The sequence below is a fragment of the Odocoileus virginianus genome, chromosome 2 (genome assembly GCF_023699985.2).
Source record: "Odocoileus virginianus isolate 20LAN1187 ecotype Illinois chromosome 2, Ovbor_1.2, whole genome shotgun sequence".
Lineage (NCBI taxonomy): Eukaryota > Metazoa > Chordata > Mammalia > Artiodactyla > Cervidae > Odocoileus > Odocoileus virginianus.
In genome coordinates, this window is record NC_069675.1 from 89416113 (window position 1) to 89434928 (window position 18816).

Below are 18816 nucleotides of genomic sequence, written 5' to 3' on the forward strand. Positions count from 1 at the left end.
CTATAAAACCATCAACTCAATCTAGTTCTAAGGCATCTTCATCACCTGACAGGAACTCAATAACCATTAAGCAGTTGCTCCCCATACCACTGACCCCTGCAGCCTCCAGCAACTACTAGCCTGATGTCTAGTTCTATGGACTGACGTTTACATATGCAGAATATGTGACCCGTTCCCTGGCTTCCTTCACGTAAAGTAACATTTTCAAAGTTCATCCACATGTGGTATGTATTGGTATCTCAATCCTTTCTATGGCTAAATAATACAGTATTTATAAATATACCACATACTGGTTATCCATTCATAAGAACTGATGGGATGTCTGGATTGCTTCCACCTTTTGACTATTCTGAGTAACGCTGCTATAAATAAATATTCATGCACAAATCAGTTTGAATACCTGTTTTCAGTTCCTTTGGTATATATCTAGGGGTGGAAATGCTGGATCATAAGGTAATTCTACATTTAACTTTTTGAGGAACCGCCAAATTGTTTTTCCACAGGGGCTGCCTCATTTTACATTCCCAAGTTCCCTAACATCCTCAGTTAACACTTTTTCCCCCACTTTTTAAATTACAGACAGCCTAGTGGATATGAAATGGTTATCTCATTGTGATTCTGATTTGCATTTCTTTGATGACTGATGACACTGAGCACTTTTCATGTACTTTTTCGCCATCTATGTATCTTCTATGTAGAAATATTTATTTAAGCCCTTGGTCCATTTTTATAATTGTGCTATTTATTATCTTTTTGAGTTTCAGAACACAGGATATCTGATAACTAGTCTAGCGCTTCTTAGGCTTCCATGGTAGCTCACTGTTCAGAACCTGCCTGCAATGCAGAGGATGTGGATCCTTGGGTCAGGAAGATCTGGAGAAGGAAATGGCAACCCACTCCATTATTCTTCCTGGAGAATCCCATGGACAGAGGAGGATAGCTGGCTACAGTCCATGGGGTCACAAGAGTCGGACACAATTTAGCGACTAAACCAACACACCACCTAGTGCTTCTTAGATAAGGTAAATAAACATGAGGAAATATCCATAGGCAGCATTCTCAAATTATATATAAATCTGAATTTTCAAAATTATTTTTCAATTTAACTGTATTATGTAAAATAAAACATATACAAAAGTAGAGATGACATGCATTCAGTAAGGGTTCATCTACTCATTACTCAATTTTCTAGTTTGTTCTAGCTGGAGTGGTTTGAAGTAAATCCAAGATAACATAGCACTTTATCCTTAAATAATTCATTATGTATTTCTAACAGGTAAGCACTTTTAAAAAATTAACATAACACTATTACCATGTCTAAAAAAAGAAATGTATTTCCTTGATATCATCTAATATCCAATCCATGCTGAATTTTCTCCCACTGTCTCAAAATTTCCTCTTACAGTTGGTTTCTTTGAGTATGCAGCCAAAGTCCATATGTAGCTTTTGGTTCGTATGTCTTCACGCTTAACAAGAAAAACCTGTACTAGTTTCCCCCCACTCTCCCACCCTCCCATTTAGAACAAAATAACTGGTTGCAGAAACAATCATTTTTCTAAACAATATCCCACATTCTCAATTCATTTTAATTTTGTGCTTTTTTTATGGTATGCCTTTATCCTCCTTATTTCATGTAAACTAGAGACTTGATTAGATTTTCCCTTTAGCTTTTCGGGGCTTTTTGGGGGGTCAAGCATACTTCTTATTCTGTGTATCATATAGAGATGTATATAAGACCTAGATGTCTCACTTTTAGTAATATCAAGATTCATCACTGGGTTTAGGCCTTTTGCATTTACTAACCTTTCATCTACTGGTTTTAACAGCCAATAGTAATTCTTACCTAGATCCATTAATTTTCTAACTTTAACATTTTTTTCCCTAAATTTATTAGCTAGAACTCTGCTAAAAGAGAAACTTACCCTCAAAATTCTGAGAAACTGTCCTTGAAAGCAATTTATTTTTTTTATTTTTTCCATTTAATTTTATTAGTTGGAGGCTAATTACTTTACATCATTACAGTAGTTTTTGTCATACATTGAAATGAATTAGCCATGGATTTACATGTATTCCCCATCCCGGTCTCCCTTCCCACCTCCCTCTCCACCCGATCCCTCTGGGTCTTCCCAGTGCACCAGGCCCGAGCACTTGTCTCATGCACCCAACCTGGGCTGGTGATCTGTTTCACCCTAGATAATATACATGTTTCAATGCTGTTCTCTTGAAACATCCCACCCTCGCCTTCTCCCAGAGTCCACAAGTCTGTTCTATACATCTGAGTCTTGAAAGCAATTTAAAAAGGCAGATAAAGCATGATTTTTTTCTATTCCTTTTCCAATTTTTAGCATAATGTGCTGGTGCTGTAGCAACTGCCAAAGATAACCAATTAATTTTTTCTGTACTAATACTACAAGATCATGAATTTTTACACATTTTATGTTTTTTAATTTATTATAGTCATTATTCATTTGGAAGTTCAAATTGTCCCACTTTTGTCCAGTGGGAGCCTTTTCAAACTGTGTCCTTTTGACAAGATTCTGATGGTCTTTAACAGCTTTTTACTTTTTAGCACAAGACTTCCCAGGCTCATCTTGTACTTTTCTACCCTAGAACTAGGATAAGACATTTATTCAAAGAGCCCTACTTCTTTTGAGTATGAAATGCTATCTGGGTGCTAGGGCTATTCATTCCTTTCAAGCCTTTACAGTGGACAGTTAGGAAATACTTATTTTCTAGAAAAAGAAAAATAAAGGAGTCTGTACTTATTTGCCAATTAAAATTTAAGGATGCAGGCTTTTTACATAAATTATTTGATTTCATACTTATATCTCTTTTTAAATGTCAAAAATCTTCATTTCTGATGGCATTAATGTAACTACTTCCATGCTGTATCCTAATTGGCTTCAAAATAACAATAACAGTATGACTAGTAAATACAATCTAGGATTGTCAATTTTTTAATTGGGTTGTTGGTATTTTTCTTCTGAGTTTTTACAAGTACCTAATTATATATTGGGCTTTCCTGGTGGCTCAGATGGTAAAGAATCTGCCTGCAATACAGAAGACCTGGGATCAACCCTTGGATCAGGAAGATCCCATCCCCTGAAGGAGAGCATGGCAACCCACTCCAGAATTCCTGACTGGAGAATAATCCTCATGGACAGAGGAGCCTGGCGGGCTACGGTCCATGGGGTTGCAAAGAGTCAGACATGACTGAGCAACTAAGCACAACACACTTATGTGTTAGTTATATAAGCCCCTTGTACGTGATATTATATAAATATTTCCCCAAGTTTCTCTTTTTTTTTTTTAGTTTTCTTATGGGGCTTTATTATAATTTCAAAAAATTATATAGTCAAATATCAATCTTTTCTGTAATTGCTTCTGGATTCAGAGTCAAAGAAAAGAGTGTTTCCTATTTCTAGGTTATAAAGAAATTCACTCTTATGTTCACTTTTCTTGTTGTTGAGTCACTCACGTTACACCTGACTCTTTGCAACCCCACAGACTGCAGCATATCAGGCTTCCCTGTCCTTCACCATCTCCTAGAGTTTGCTCAAACTCATGTCCACTGAGTTGGTGATGCCATCCAACCATCTCATCCTCTGTCATCCCATTCTCCTCCTGCCCTCAATCTTTCCCAGCATCAGGGTCTTTTCCACAGAGTTGGCTCTTCTCATCACGTGGCCAAAGTATTGGAGTTTCAGTTTCAGCATCAGTCCTTCCAATTCAGGGTTGATCTCCTTTAGGATTAACTAGTTTGATCTCCCTGCTGTCCAAGGACTCTCAAGAGTCTTCTCCAGTACCATGTTTGAAGGCATCAATTCTTGTGCACAGTCTTCTTTATGGTCCAACTCTCACAGTCATCCATACACTACTGGAAAAACCACAGCTTTGACTATATGGACCTTTGCCGGCTAAGTGATGTCTCTGATTTTCAATACGCTGTCTAGGTTTGTCAAAGCTTTTCTTACAAGGAGCAAGCATCTTTTAATTTCATGGCTGCAGTCACCCTCCACAGCGATTTTGGAGCCCAAGAAAATAAAGTCTGTCACTGTTTCCATCTTTTTCCCCATCTATCTATCATGAAGTGATGGAACTGGATGCCAAGATCTTAGTTTTCTGAATGTTGAGTTTTAAGTTTTTATTACCTATATAATTTATTTTTTAATCATAAGTATTTCTAACCTACTTAAAATTTATGTAGCTAGGGAATGTAAGAAATACGTTCATGCAAAAAAAAGAAATACATCCAATTTTATCTTTTTCCACATGTCTATCCAGTAGTCCCAGTGCCACCTAAAAAGTTTCCTTCACAGAAATAAATTATTCCTAGCCTATATAGTTCGAAATCAGAAAGGTAAAACAATAAGATATCACAGAAAAGTACTTCATAACCTGGGTATAGGTAAAGATTTTTTTTTTTAAAGAATGCAGTTGATAGTAACTATAAAAGAAACATCCTCTGGCTGCTATCCAAAAGTCTACAAGCAATAAATGCTGGAGAGGGTGTGGAGAAAAGGGAACCCTCTTACACTGTTGGTGGGAATGCAAATTAGTACAGCCACTATGGAAAACAGTGTGGAGATTTCTTAAAAAGCTGGAAATAGAACTGCCATATGACCCAGCAATCCCACTTCTGGGCATACACACCAAGGAAACCAGATCTGAAAGAGACACGTGCACCCCAATGTTCATCACAGCACTGTTTATAATAGCCAGGACATGGAAGCAACCCAGATGCCCATCAGCAGACAAATGGATGAGGAAGCTGTGGTACATATACACCATGGAATATTACTCAGCCATTAAAAAGAATTCATTTGAATCAGTTCTAATGAGATGGATGAAACTGGAGCCCATTATACAGAGCGAAGTAAGCCAGAAAGATAAAGACCATTACAGTATACTAACACATATATATGGACTTTAGAAATATGGTAATAATAACCCTATATGCAAAACAGAAGAAGAGACTCATGTATAGAACAGACTTGTGGACTCTGGGAGAAGGCGAGGGTGGGATGTTTCAAGAGAACAGCATTGCAACATCTATATTATCTAGGGTGAAACAGATCACCAGCCCAGGTTGGGTACATGAGACAAGTGCTAGGGCCTGGTGCACTGGGAAGACCCAGAGGGATCGGGTGGAGAGGGAGGTGGGAGGGGGGACTGGGATGGGGAATACATGTAAATCCACGGCTAATTCATTTCAATGTATAACAAAAACTGTAATGATGTAATTAGCCTCCAACTAATAAAAATAAATGGAAAAAAGAAAAAAAAAAAAAAAGAAACATCCTCTGGTGATTCTCATTTTTTCTAATAATTTTTCTGTTCCCCAATTTTAAAGACAATCATGAACTTTTAATATTTTTCATAAAAAGAAAGTTTACTTTTCCTTTACTTACTACCTGTGCAATATCAGGCCTCTCTCTAATTCAGTTTTCTAATTTGTAAAGTTGGATCTGTGTCACTTAAAGACTGTTGAGAATTAGACAAGAAATTTATTCAAAAATCCTATAGCACTGTTCATCATATAAGTTATGATTAATAAAAACTAGCTGGGACTTCCCTGGTAGTCCAGTGGTTAAGAATCCACCTTCCCGTGCAGAAGACATGGGTTTGATCCCTAAAAGGGGACTAAGATCCCACATGCTGTGGGGCAACTTAAGCCCATGCTGCACAACAAGAAAAGCCCATATGCTGCAACTAGAGAAAGCCTGTGTGCTGCAATGAAGACCCAGTGCGGCAAATACAAACACGTCAAGCACCCCAAGGTAGGGTGGTTATTATAAAAATTAAAAAAAAAAAAGTTTATCTTTCATTATGTTAAAATTTGTATGTATAAATCAGAGCATTCTTACCTACTCCTAGAAACTGGCACCCTCCAGCCCTGACAGCCAGTAAGACAGCGATCTTACCTGGCCCCAGAAACTGGCATCCCCGAGCCCTGACAGCAGCCCACAGGTTGGCAGACAGCTGCTGAGGGTTCTGGTGCTGCAGTATTAGCTCCGTTACCGTCCTCTCTCCAAGCGACCGGGCGGCTCGGATGGCTCTCACACGACCTTCTTCCTCCACCAGCTGACAGTTTACAAGTGTCACTAGTTTCCTTTGCATTGGACGGCTCAGTGCACTCTGGTTCAAACTAGCTACACCTTCAAGAAAAGGGAAACTACAGTTTTTTTCAATTAAAAAAGTCAATTTCATTATCTATTTAATAAAAAGACCTAGTATTCAACTATTAAGCCACAATTTCTAGTGAGTTCCTTATAAGGTACTTTCATTTTTGACAATGAATGTTCTGTCCCTGTTAATTACTATTCTGCGGTAACTGGAATCTAACTTTCAATTACCTCAAATGTTATTTGGGTATTCTTTTCTCTGGGTTATATGTGTCCCACAAAAGACAACAATTTGGGTTTTTTTAAGTCTATTCTTCATCTTTACTAAAACCACTGAAGATAATTTTGGAGATAAATAAATGAAAAGTTAAATCTAAAAGTAACGATTAACAACACTTTTGTTCTGTTTTACTGTATTCAAGACATATATAACATAGCTCCAGGACAATACCTTAAATCCAATTCCCTTTTTGACTAAAAGATACTGCTCCAGCAATTGTTCCCTCTCTCCTACATCAATTGTTCCCTTTCTACTTGATCATTTGCATCAACATACAGTAAGAAGAGCATGCTGTTATTTTATACATCTTAAAAATAAATCTTTTCATTCATCCCTTTACCACCACCCCTTTCCACCATGTCTTTCCTCCATTTTGTAGCAAATCCTCTAGTGTTGCCTATATTCACTATCTCCAAATCCTTGCTTTACAATCTTTAAAACCTGCAATCAAGTTTTTGCAACCATCACTTGACCAAAACCGTTCCTCATGACAAGACTTACCTCCACTTTGCTACATCAGTGGTCAATTCTCAATCCTCATCTTATTTGACCTTTCAACAGCACTCAACACAGATCACTCCTAACTTCTTTAAAAACATTCTTTATCAGGCTTCCAGAACACCGCTTTCTCTTAATTTTTTCCTTCCTTCATCTTTTCCAGTCTTCTTTGCTGATCTCAACTTTTCTTCTTGACTTCTTAATGTTAAACGGCCTAGGACCCAGTTATTGTTTTCTATACTCACTACTTATGTAATCTCAATCAGTCTTATTGCTTTAAATACTATTTATGCTAATGACTCCCCAAAATTACAGCTCCTATACCTACTCCTTAACATACATTTACTGGTTACCCAATAGCATCTGAGTGAAGACTTGATATAACCAAATTCAACATAACTAAGACTGAACTCTTGATCTTCTTACCTAAACCTGACTGACCTACAGAACTCCTTGTCTAAGTTGATGGTAACTTCTCTTTCTAGCTGCTCAGGCCCCGAAACTCAAGAATTACACTTGACTCAGCTCTCTGTCTCGTGCCCCACATCCAGTAATTTAGGAAATCCTTCTGACTCTACCCTCAAAAATCATCCAGACTGTCTACTTTCCACTACCTCCACTGCTACTAACCCTGTCCCATTAGCCTATTAACCAATAACCTGGTCCCAACCCTGTCCTTCTGCACTGAATTCTCAACAGAGCAGCTAGGGTGACCATTTCACCATTAGTCAGATCATGTCACTCCTCTGCTCAAAACTCTAGAGTAATTCCCCAGTTTCACTCGGAATAAAAGCTCAACTTTAAAAAGGGCTGCAAGTCTGTACATCATCTGGTCTCACCATTTTTCTTCTACCCCATAATGCTTTCATCTACCCCATACCCTCACACATTCTGCTCCAGGCACACTTTCCTGTTGTTGTTTTTTGAAGATAATAGGCATGTCTTGGGGACTTTGCTATTTCCTCTGCCTGGAACGGTCTTTTCCCAGGAACCTACATGGTTAACCGCTTCATCTCTTTCATCTCAAGTTCAGAAGCTACCATCTTAACAAGGTCTATACTAATCACCTTGTTTAAAATTGCAACCCACCCTTTTCCCCTCACTCTGACATCTTTTTTTTTTCACTCTGACATCTCTGACCCATTTAACTGTATTGTTTTCTTTCGACAGCAAATATCATTTATAACATACTATGCAATGTTTTTACTATACTTGTTGTTTACTATACTTTCTTTTTCCAAAACGTAAGTGCTATAAGGGCAGACATTTTTACTAAATGTTTTCAGTAAGTGCCTGGTACTGACTACATGCTCTTTAAGTATCTGCTCCATGAATGAATGAGGTAGATAGGATATACTTCTCAAGGAAGTCACTATGTCCAAAATATCCGACAGTGCAAAACATAGAGCACATTCAAAATAAATATTTGATTAATTCATTCACTCAACTTTTTATTGCACCTATGACTTGCCAGTTACTGAAGATGGAGTGACAGAATTCCATTTCTGTCACAGCACTTACTGCACTTCTTTGCCCATCTAATCAATGGACTATGAGGTCCAGGAAGACCCTAGCCACTATAAGTGCTCCATAAAATTTAATAAATGACTGAATAAATACATGAAATTGTCTTAGGATTCATTAAAGCTAAAATTCTGCTATGGCACCATTAGTTTAATATAAAAAATGTATAAATCTCAACATATCTGACGAAATCTTAAATTAATAGCAATATTATCTCCAGAAAATAGTATAGTGTTCTCAATCAAAACGACGTCCATGATCTCTCCAAGCAATCTCATTTTTCAAAACTAAAAATTATTTAATAGGGTATCAACATCAAGTATTTCAAAGTTAATGTATTACCAAGGCCTACTCACCCATAAAAATACTTACCTTTACCTCCACTTAGTGGTTTTAAGTAGAGCGCCAAATCTTCAACACATTTCTTTGCAACCTCATAGTGTTTGTTCTCACCTAAATTACTTAACTTTACTGACTGATGATCTGGTACCTAAAAACAAAAAAAAAACCTGAAGAAATACATTCATCTAATTCATGCAACTGTTAACTTTACATTTGATGATAATCTTGGTGAGTATAAACTTCTAATACAGACACAATACATCAAACAAGTTTAAGTAAAATTAAAGCCAAGTACCTAGCCAAACTGCTTTCTAAGAACCAAGGATATCATACTTAACAGTACGGATTCGGTGAATTACTGAGAGGGAAAAAAAGGCAGTAACTAATTGTACTGTATCCATGTTATTCCTTGGGGATAACAATGCTATAACTCAGAAAAGTGCTAACATTAGGAAAGGCTATAGAAAGTCATACAGGTTCTCTGTGTACTGCTTCCTGCAATTAAAAAAAAAAGGCATGTCAAAATAAAAAGTAGGAAAAAAGGGGGAACTTCCCCCCTTAACACCTTCTTCCTATATAACTTACTATATTTTTTATGATCTGTCCCACCTTGTTCTCAATGCAAGGTCAAAGCTTGGGTAAAATTCTGGGCAGCTCTGCAATTTCTACAAGTGATCTTTAATAAATTATTTAACTGTTCCAAGTCATGGTTTCTTTACCTGAAATATGAAGATGAAAATCCCTATCTCATAGTGCCATTATGAAAACTCAGTTTAATCCAACAAGTATTTATATTCACGGAGTGCTTACCACGTGCCAAGCAGTTCTAGGCACTAGGCATCTATCAGTGAGCAAAACAGGCAAAACATTTCTTGCCATAGCTTACATTCTAGTAAAGAGAACACATGGCTGATAAATAAAAATAATTAAATAGCATGATAGAAGATGATCAGCAAAAATTATACAGCCAAGATAAGGGGGATTTGAGAGTGTTGGAGGGGGACTACAATTTGAACAAGGGTGGTCAGGATAGGTTTCCTTGTGAATCATGACATCTGAATAAAGAAGTGAGTATCTTAGGCAAAACAGCACTTAGAGCAAAAGCCCTCAGGTGAGAATATGTATGGTGTATGTGACAGCTGGTTAGCAGGCTGGAGTGGCTTAAGCAGAAAGACTGAGGATAGTGCAGGAGCTGAGGCTGAAAAGGTAATGGAAGTCACGTAAAGATCTGCAAAATAATTTAAGGACCAACTGAGAGAACATGTTTAAGTAAAAGAAAACCACAGTGTCTGACCTATGTGCCATGTGCTTAGTAGCTCATTCATGTCCAACTCTTTGCAACCCCACGCACTACAGCCCGCCAGGCTCCTCTGTCTATGGGGATCCTCCAGACAAGAATACTAGAGTGGGTTGCCATGCCCTCCTCCAGGGGATCTTCACAACCCAGGGATCGAACCCAGGTCTCCCACATTGCAGGTGGATACCAATTGAGCCACCAAGGAAGCCCAAGAATACTGGAGTGGGTAGCCTATCCCTTCTCCAGGGGGACTTCCCAACCCAGGAATTGAGCCGGGTCTTCTGAATTGCAGGTGGATCCTTTACCAGGGAAGCTCCACCTGATCTATAGCAGATGCTAATTAAATGATAGCTTAGTATTATTACAAATAATCTGTGGTAATTTATTGGATCTAAGATGCCACTGCCTGCAAGAGGCACCATTATTTTATGCACCCTTAAGAAAAAAACTGCTAATTATGACACATTGTTGAATATATATTTGTCTTGATTTTACAAAGTCTAACTGGATTATGAATAGTGAAAAGAAACTGCTTTAAAAGAAAAACCTCAAATATCAAGACACTAAAAGAATGGAGTATTCTAATTCACTGAATTTTCTAAGAAGTGATTAATCAGAAAAATCCTTACTTTCTTGCTTTCATATGTAGTACTAAAATTGTAGTATTAAAATATGTAGTACATGATGTACAGAATTTCATCTTCCTCCTCACCTGTAAAATGGGGATAACTACCTGAAGAGCTATGACAAGATAATAATAGATGTGGACTGTTTACCAGCATACCTAAAATGAAGAAGGCCCTTATTAAATAGAAATTTTTATAAATCTAGGGTCTTGCTGATTCAGTAAAATGATAAATAAGAAATGTTATTTTTTATAGCATATGCACAAAAGCAGAAACTGCACAATTTGTTACTGACACTCTAGAAATTAGTTTTCTATATATACATCTTATATATGTACATATACCTACATAGATCTATTTTCTTATTATAATATCATCCTAAAAATCAGGCGAAGTTTTAAGGAACATCAAAAAACCTCCACTTAAGGGTTTTATCTAGATGGTCGATCTCCAGCTAAAGCTTTGATTATATTTCTTTTCATATCACCTAATGACTAAATACTTATACATGCTTATACAAAAATGTTTCTTACCCACCAAAATCACTTAAAAACATAAGTTTTGACCACAGTAGTGAATACAAAGACATATATAACTAAATGGAATTTCTAGTTTTGCATAAAGATTTATGACATTATCTAAAGAAAATCATTTGCAGAATAATGCAAATGTGGAGTATTTTTTATGCCTTGAATATCCCGAATCATACTTTGTATCCCCTAATGAACAAAGTTCTATTATTATGTATATCAAATAAGTAAAATCTTGAAAGGTTACCTGGGCTCCAACCAACTGGAGAAGTGCGAAGTTGACAGGAAGCACATCAATGTCTGTGTTGATGGCAGTCTGGTCAAAAGGACAAGCTTTTCGGTGAAGTTTATTCAAGCAGGTCTTGCAAACAGTGTGTGAACAACCTAAACTGATGGGTTTGTGCACGTTCTCATCAAATTCATTATAGCAGATTGGACAGGACAGAAATTCTGTCCATTGAGCTGCCTGCACAGGCATTGTGGAAGCTGGATGCTCGGGTTAGCAGTCTAGCAGATCATTATTTTGCTGTGTAGTGTTTTGTAAGCTGGAAATGGACAAAAGTAAGAATTAACCACATACTCATCATTCACCTTTCAAGGGTTAACTGCTTAAGTCAACCATCAAGCTTCAAAATGTAGAACACTTCTGAATAATTCTATACACTTTTAACATCTTTTCTTTACATCTATTTGCTGGATTAATTAAATTTCTGAAAACTCTGTGGCTAGAAACAATATCCTAACAGTGTTCCTTTCAACTAAACATATTTATATCAGTTGCTCATGAAAGCTTCCATGTATTTTTCTTAATGACCACGTCAAATAAGCAGATTAACTATTCATACAATTTCACTTTTATAATTTCATTTTGTAAAAATGAAATTTTACAATTTTAGAATTTTTTAGAATTTTTACAATTTCATTTTTAGAATTAATTTTTTTAAGTGTTTCCCTTGGATATCTACTACCACCAAATGTATTATGATCCAAGAGTTAGTGAACTTTGGAAGTATTGATCCAAACAAAATCACAATGAATCAGGAGTGAAGGAACAGCTTTGCCACCTTAATGACCAAATCAGTGGAGGATTCAAGTTGGCAGCTTCACAAAAGAGGAACTCTCTGGTAAGGACGTCACTATGAGGCTAAGGCACTAAAAAAGTATGAAAGAAAACTGTAATGACAGAGTTGTTTGTGCACAAATGAAAGAATAATGCTAACCTTAAAGTAATAGTACCAAATTATAAAAAAAAAAATAGGAAAGAAAAGAAGAAATGACAAATCTTGAATTGAAAGTGAAGTGAAGTGGCTCAGTCATGTCTGACTCTTTGCTACCCCATGGACTGTAGCCTACCAGGCTCTGTCATCTATAGAATTTTTCAGGCAAGAATACTGGAATGGGTTGCCATTTCCTTCTCCAGGGGATCTTCCCAACCCAGGGATCAAACCCGGGTCTCCCACACTGCAGGCAGACACGTTACCATCTATGAACCACCAGGGAAGCCTGGTGAATTGAATGTAGTTCCCTATAGTATTTTTGACAAAACATACCATTCAGTGATACACACACACACACACACAAAACCAAAAACAATCAGGTCCAAGAAGCAAGATGTAGAAGAATAAAATAATATTCTTATTTGATAATTCTAAATAGAAAAACAGCAAAATACAGTTGACCCTTGAACAACACAGGCTTGAACTACCCAGGTCCACTTACACATAGGTATTTTTCAACGGTAAAGACTCAGTACTACATGGTACGTCATTGACTAAATCCACAGATGCAGAGGAACCACGGATAGGACGGACAAATATAATTTATATGTGGATTAATCCCAACATTATTCAAGGGTCAACTGCATAAATTTCTATCTTTATATATGCATATGATTAAAAGGTACATGGGGAAAAAATGACAGTGATTCTTTTCTTATTCCTAAGATTAAAGTGCTCTGTAACTTTTAATAAACTAAAATATTCAGTATCAAAACATGTAATTTAAAATCTTTAGATATCTAACTTGAACACTACATTCACCAATTTTCTGCATCTTCCAATTCAAAACTTAAGTTTAACTTAAGTTTAACATAAGTCTAACAGAGGCTTTCTGGTGAACAAGAAATCTAGGTATTTAGGGCAATTAAACAGCCAAGACTTTTATTTCATAAGAATGTTTACCAACACAAATATATGAGTACCACAGAAATTATATGCTTAAAAATGTAGGAAGATTCAGGATAAAAAAGTATGTAACTGATTCTCAAACAACCCCACACCCAAATGAAGTATTCTATTAACCTTTATTGTGCCTTTTATGTTCACAAAAACTAAGGTTTTAAAATGTATCTTGGTAAAAATGAAAGACTGAAGTTGCTGAGTAAAAATCACCCTACACAAACTTTTCCTCAAACAGCTCCAATGTAAAGTATCTAATAACTTTATTTTCAAACTAGCCAAATCATGCAAGTTATATTTACTTTATTTTACACATTACACTCTCACATTTCCACATCTATGAATGTCATCAACCTTAAAAACAGCTTGCTTTTAACTTTAGAGATGAGGACTAAGCAGGTGAACACATCACACCTTCAAACTATTCAACGTTTTTAATGTTCAGTGTTCTGGACTGTGGAATTGTACAAGGAAAAGGCCTGTAAGGAACAATGAATTTTATGTTAAATCTAGTACTGAGAGTCCTAATCTAGCTAATAACTTGAACTGATAAAATGTTTATCAAAGCAAGACACTGCATCTATTTTTTTCATAATGGCCACCTGTTTGGAAATGCTAATTCTGTGGGTGAGGGTATCATGGGCCACTGGGTAATAGGAAACTAGCAGCAAATACTCTTTCCTTATTTAGTTTTCCAAGATTATCCTGAAATGCTTTACATTAAAGTTAATCAGTGAGGGATGAAAAGCCATTAAGTTTGAACTGAACATAAAAATGCTATCTTGCATATTTTCACCTCCTAATTTTGAAGGTTTCAAATTATTCCAGAATACACTTTATAATATCCCATATGTGTTACTAGGTTTAAGAACACCAGATGTTTTCATATAATTAATACTGAGAAATTTAATTTCTAGTAGAAATCAAACTAATATCTTTGAAAGAAAAAGAAAAAAATATGCCAAATTCTCCTTCTGTTATGTGTCAGATTCTAACTTTCTGACAGAAAAATTAAAACTGAACTTTCCTTAAGAAATGATTTGACCTTTTAAAATGTTTTTCCTTAGTACCACTGTAAATATATTCTAGATGCCTTGATTACAATAGACAAAATTTTGTCTAAAACACTAAAATGTTTAGTGATGACAAAATTGACTTTTCATTCCTTTCAAAAGCACTTAGTAAATGTCTACCTAGAAAATATTTTTGTAATTATCAAAAATGAAAAGAGCCTGTTTTTATAATTTATTTTTTAAAAGTATTTAAATGAATCATGACAAGACATACATAGCAATTTTTTGAATCTGCAGAAATTTAAATTTCTAATAACATTCATATGTAATAGTGAAGTAAGTATCCAGCCTAAAGATACTGCCCAAACACCTCAAATTGAGATAAAATAGCTTTAAAAGCCCATACCTCTAGATATATAAAGGGACTACTTAAGAAAAACAAGTTAAATTCAAATTAAACTATTTGTATTAAGTAATTTCAGTTACTAAAACTGAAGAACAACAAGATAAAGCCTAAGAGTGAGAAACACTAAGAGAGACCTTAAACAGATTTTTACTGAAGTTTTCAGGCTATAAGTTCCTTGCTATGAATACAAACTCATAAAAAAGGAAGAGTAATAGACATCTCTTACATGATGCAAATTAGAAATTGCTTTATTAAAAGCAAACTGCTAATCAGCTAAGTACTTTCATTTTCTGTTACTAGTCTACCATGACATTATGCAAGTAGTCCAGGTCTATGAAACTTGATTTTAAAATACCAGGTTAAGGTTTATGCCTCATTTACTACTGTATAATAAAAAAATAAAGCATTTTACATTTCTCTTTATGAAGATGTAAACATTAGGGCTCAGGTCTGTTAATTAAAACATTCATTGTTTTCATTTTAGTTCACCCATGTGAGAAATTTAAGCTACTTTAATGGACTGTAACAGCACTTCTCAATTCAGAAACCTTAAGAACAGTAGTTCTGGACTTAAAAAATTTTATTTAAAGCATCATAGGTACAATTTAGATCTTACTCTATAAAACTAACAAAACCAATGAAAATAATCTCTAAGCTCTAAAACTCAGCATTCAAACATACAACAAGGACTGGAAAAAAGGAAATGAATTACCATTTTAAAGACTGCTATTATATGTGCTTTAGTGTATGTTAGAAAAGACATGACCCAAGTTTTATTTCTAAAATCCACTATGTTGTTGAACTCAGTTTTTTAATCAGTATGACATTTCACTTTCAATGCCTTCTATTAGAATAGTAAAGGGATAATTTTCTATTTTAATTAATATAACCAATAAAGTTTTACTACTTTAGTCATGACAACCTGAAAAATACTTTCTTGAGACAGAACTTACTCACTTATGCCTATTAAACAATGACCACTGGATAACTTCATCCATCACATCATCAAAGTCTTTAGCCTTTTGGTTATTCTGATTATAAGAAGATAATCTACCAGGAAACTTTTGGCTTTCATATGTCTACTTCTATTCAGATGATTTATTTCTTGGAAAAGTAGGGATACTCTAGAACAGCACTGTCCAGTAGAAATACAATGTGAATCACAAGTAACTTAAAATATCTAGTAGCCACAATAAGGCAGTGAAAAACACGTGAAATTAATTTTAATGATAATTTATTTAACCCAATTTATCCAAAATATCATTTCAACATGTAGTCATTGTAAGAAATTATAAATTATTTTTATTTTTTTGGACCAAGTCTCAAAACCTAACATGTATTTTACATTTATGGCACATCTCAATTCACACCAGCCACATTTCAAGTGTTCAAGTGCCACATGTAGCTATTGGCTAGTACTGGACAGTGCAACTCTAGAGTACTTACAAAGTAATAATCAAAACTAACTTTTATCAAAAATGTGAGATTAAAGCGATATCTACACTTATGAAGGTTTTCATAAAACTAAAAAACTTGAGGATCATAAAAATGTTACTTAACATTTATGAGGCTAGGTTTACAACATTATTTTAAATTTTCGGCTAGCTTTATTTTACTACGTGCTTCCATTTTCCCATCAACAGAAAATGAAATTTCAATCTATTTCAAACAAAACAATAAACAAATACTTATTATAATGAGATCTGATTGTATGAGATCTGATCTTTGATATTGCATATAATGTGGAAGCTGTATTCCTGAATATAAAATTCTGGGGAAACAAAAATGCTTTCCCTCCCAAAAGAATTTTTTTTTTTCCTCAAACTGGAATACACAGCAAATTACAAAAGCACAAAGTGAAATAATTAAAACATATGAACAAAGGACATAAGTTTTACATGTCAGGGTAACCCAACAGTAATAACAGATCAAGAATAACTCAACGAATCCACTAATGAACATGACTGCAATTAAATTCTCAAATAGGTGCCAATTTGAATTATAACATCTGCTTTTTCTAAACACGCCTAAAATATATGTTTAACGTTTTATCCTTCCAGCTATTTCTCAAACTCTCAAAATTTGGAAAACGTCAATTTCCAAATCAACAAAAACGGCAATACTGAAAGATGGTCTTTGACAGGATATAATGGTATCGACTTCTTCAAGAACTGAATGTGGAAGTAAACAACATAAGAAAAGGATGTTATGCTAGAACAGTGGTGTAGCTCTTTCGACAGATTTGAAAAAATCCATGAACTCGTCTTACTGTTTCAAGAACCCACAACTAAATTTTATATGCTTAACTATAAACAGGCTACACAAAAGCGAACTAAAATATTTCTTTCTCTGCTTTTGAGTATATCAATTTAGTGTAGCAACATTAACTTTCTCAGGTTAATCAAAAGTTCCTACCGGAACTTAAAAGTTTGACAAATACAAAAACTGGAAAAAAAAAAAAAAGATTACTTAAACACTTTATTTGGGATACAGTCATTCTAATCACAGCTAGTGGGAGGAGAATAGGAATTAAAAAGGGGCCTAGCCAAGGGGAGAGTAGGAATTAAAAGGGAACCTAGGTGGTTATTTTTTAAAAAAAGAAGGGTAGGAATCATGAAACGAGATCTACTTTATGTCAGTGATTACTTGAGACTATTTTGATGTCAAGGTTCTGTCTGCCGGTATCGTAAACTGTTCTGTGGTTCCAAGGATGGAAATGACAGCTACCTACCCCCATCTTCTCCCTTCCTGAAAGCTGAGAACACAGAAAAGTAAAGCTGCTTCTGAGAAACAAAGATGCTTTCTACCATTCTTCTAAGATGGTGGAAGAGTCTCCTTAAGAGGCTCCCCCAAGAAGGAAAAATGAAAGAGGGAAAGAAGAAAACCATAGCAGAATTCTCTGGCTGTTTCATGCCATTGCTCCGTCACCACCACTCCGCAACCACTCAGGTCCGGCCCTCAACCTCCCAGGAGGTTAAGCCCTCCCAGGGCATTGTTTGGCCGGGGTCCCTATTTAACACTCAGTCGCTTCCACCATCCCTGCATCTCGGGAAGCCGCAGGGCAGAGAGCCGAAAAGCTAGGAGAGGACTTGGTTTAGAGGACCCCCCTTCAACCCCGCTCGTACTAACTGGTGTAGAAAAGGGAGGGAAGCCTGCCCTTTGCTTGGATGGGTTCTTTTGGGGCTGAAGCGTCCCCCCGGCCGGTGTCGACGGGAGGTGGCCATTTGCGCCAGGCGCTCGGTACTGAAAAGCCCTACCGGGGCGAGGGGCCTCCTCCGGCCAGGGACTCCGGGCCCCGTCCGGGTGTCAGGTGCGGCCCTCAGTTCCCAACCCTCGGAGCACCGGAGACAACAACACAAGAGGCCACGGGTTGAGACCAGTCTCCCGCCCGGCCGCCAGGGACCGAGGACCCAGGCTGGGGCCCGAGCCGCATCGTGCCCGCCCCCGCCCTACCTGAGGGGGCCCGGGCGGGGTCGCTAAGGGCCGCTCCCGGGAGCCCCGCGACCGCGCGGCTCGGCGACGGAGGCGCCTCGTCTCGCCGGGGCAGAGCTCGGCGGCGGCTTCACGGCCTCAAACTCCATCGGGAGCTACAGGGACAGCCCCGTTGGCGGCGGCGGAGGCCGCGACGGGGCCTCCTCCTCCTCCCTCCGCCTCCGCCTCCTTCTTCTCCTCCCCCTCCTCACCACGGAGGCGGACCTGGAGGGATCCCGACCTAGCTCTCGCGAGAAGATACTGCCCACCTCACGCGAGACCACGCATGACCGGGAGTTTGGGAAATGGAAGAGAAGAGTAGCAACCCCCGCCACCTGGACTGCGCATCCGCTTTCCTCTCTTCGACTGAACCACCCCTATCACGTGACGAGGGAACCCTGGAGGACTGTGGGAGGTGTTGTTAGGAGACCTGGCGAGCCGAAGGGGTTGATGGGAAACTCCCTGCACATTCATATGCGCCTCAAGCGAGCCTCTAGACTCTGCTTTGAGCCACAGTCTGACTCACC

General features: G+C 37.1%; 1 protein-coding gene across 6 annotated transcripts in view; it reads right to left on the minus strand.

The window, feature by feature from the left end:
* The window catches only part of RC3H2 (ring finger and CCCH-type domains 2), a 50716-nt gene extending 32113 nt beyond the window's left edge, over window positions 1-18603 (minus strand). For 2 of the 6 annotated variants that reach the window (XM_070452393.1, XM_070452394.1), the window contains exons 1-4: window positions 18272-18603; window positions 11470-11767; window positions 8800-8917; window positions 5868-6158 (exon numbers count right to left, since the gene is read on the minus strand). In XM_070452393.1, coding sequence (XP_070308494.1) covers window positions 5868-6158; window positions 8800-8917; window positions 11470-11700 — 640 coding nt within the window. In that variant the 5' untranslated portion in view covers window positions 11701-11767; window positions 18272-18603. The remainder of the gene's footprint in view (window positions 1-5867; window positions 6159-8799; window positions 8918-11469; window positions 11768-18271) is intronic. The other 4 variants (XM_070452396.1, XM_070452399.1, XM_070452388.1 and 1 more) reach the window with 3 other exon arrangements.
* Between the last annotated feature and the right edge of the window lie 213 nt (window positions 18604-18816).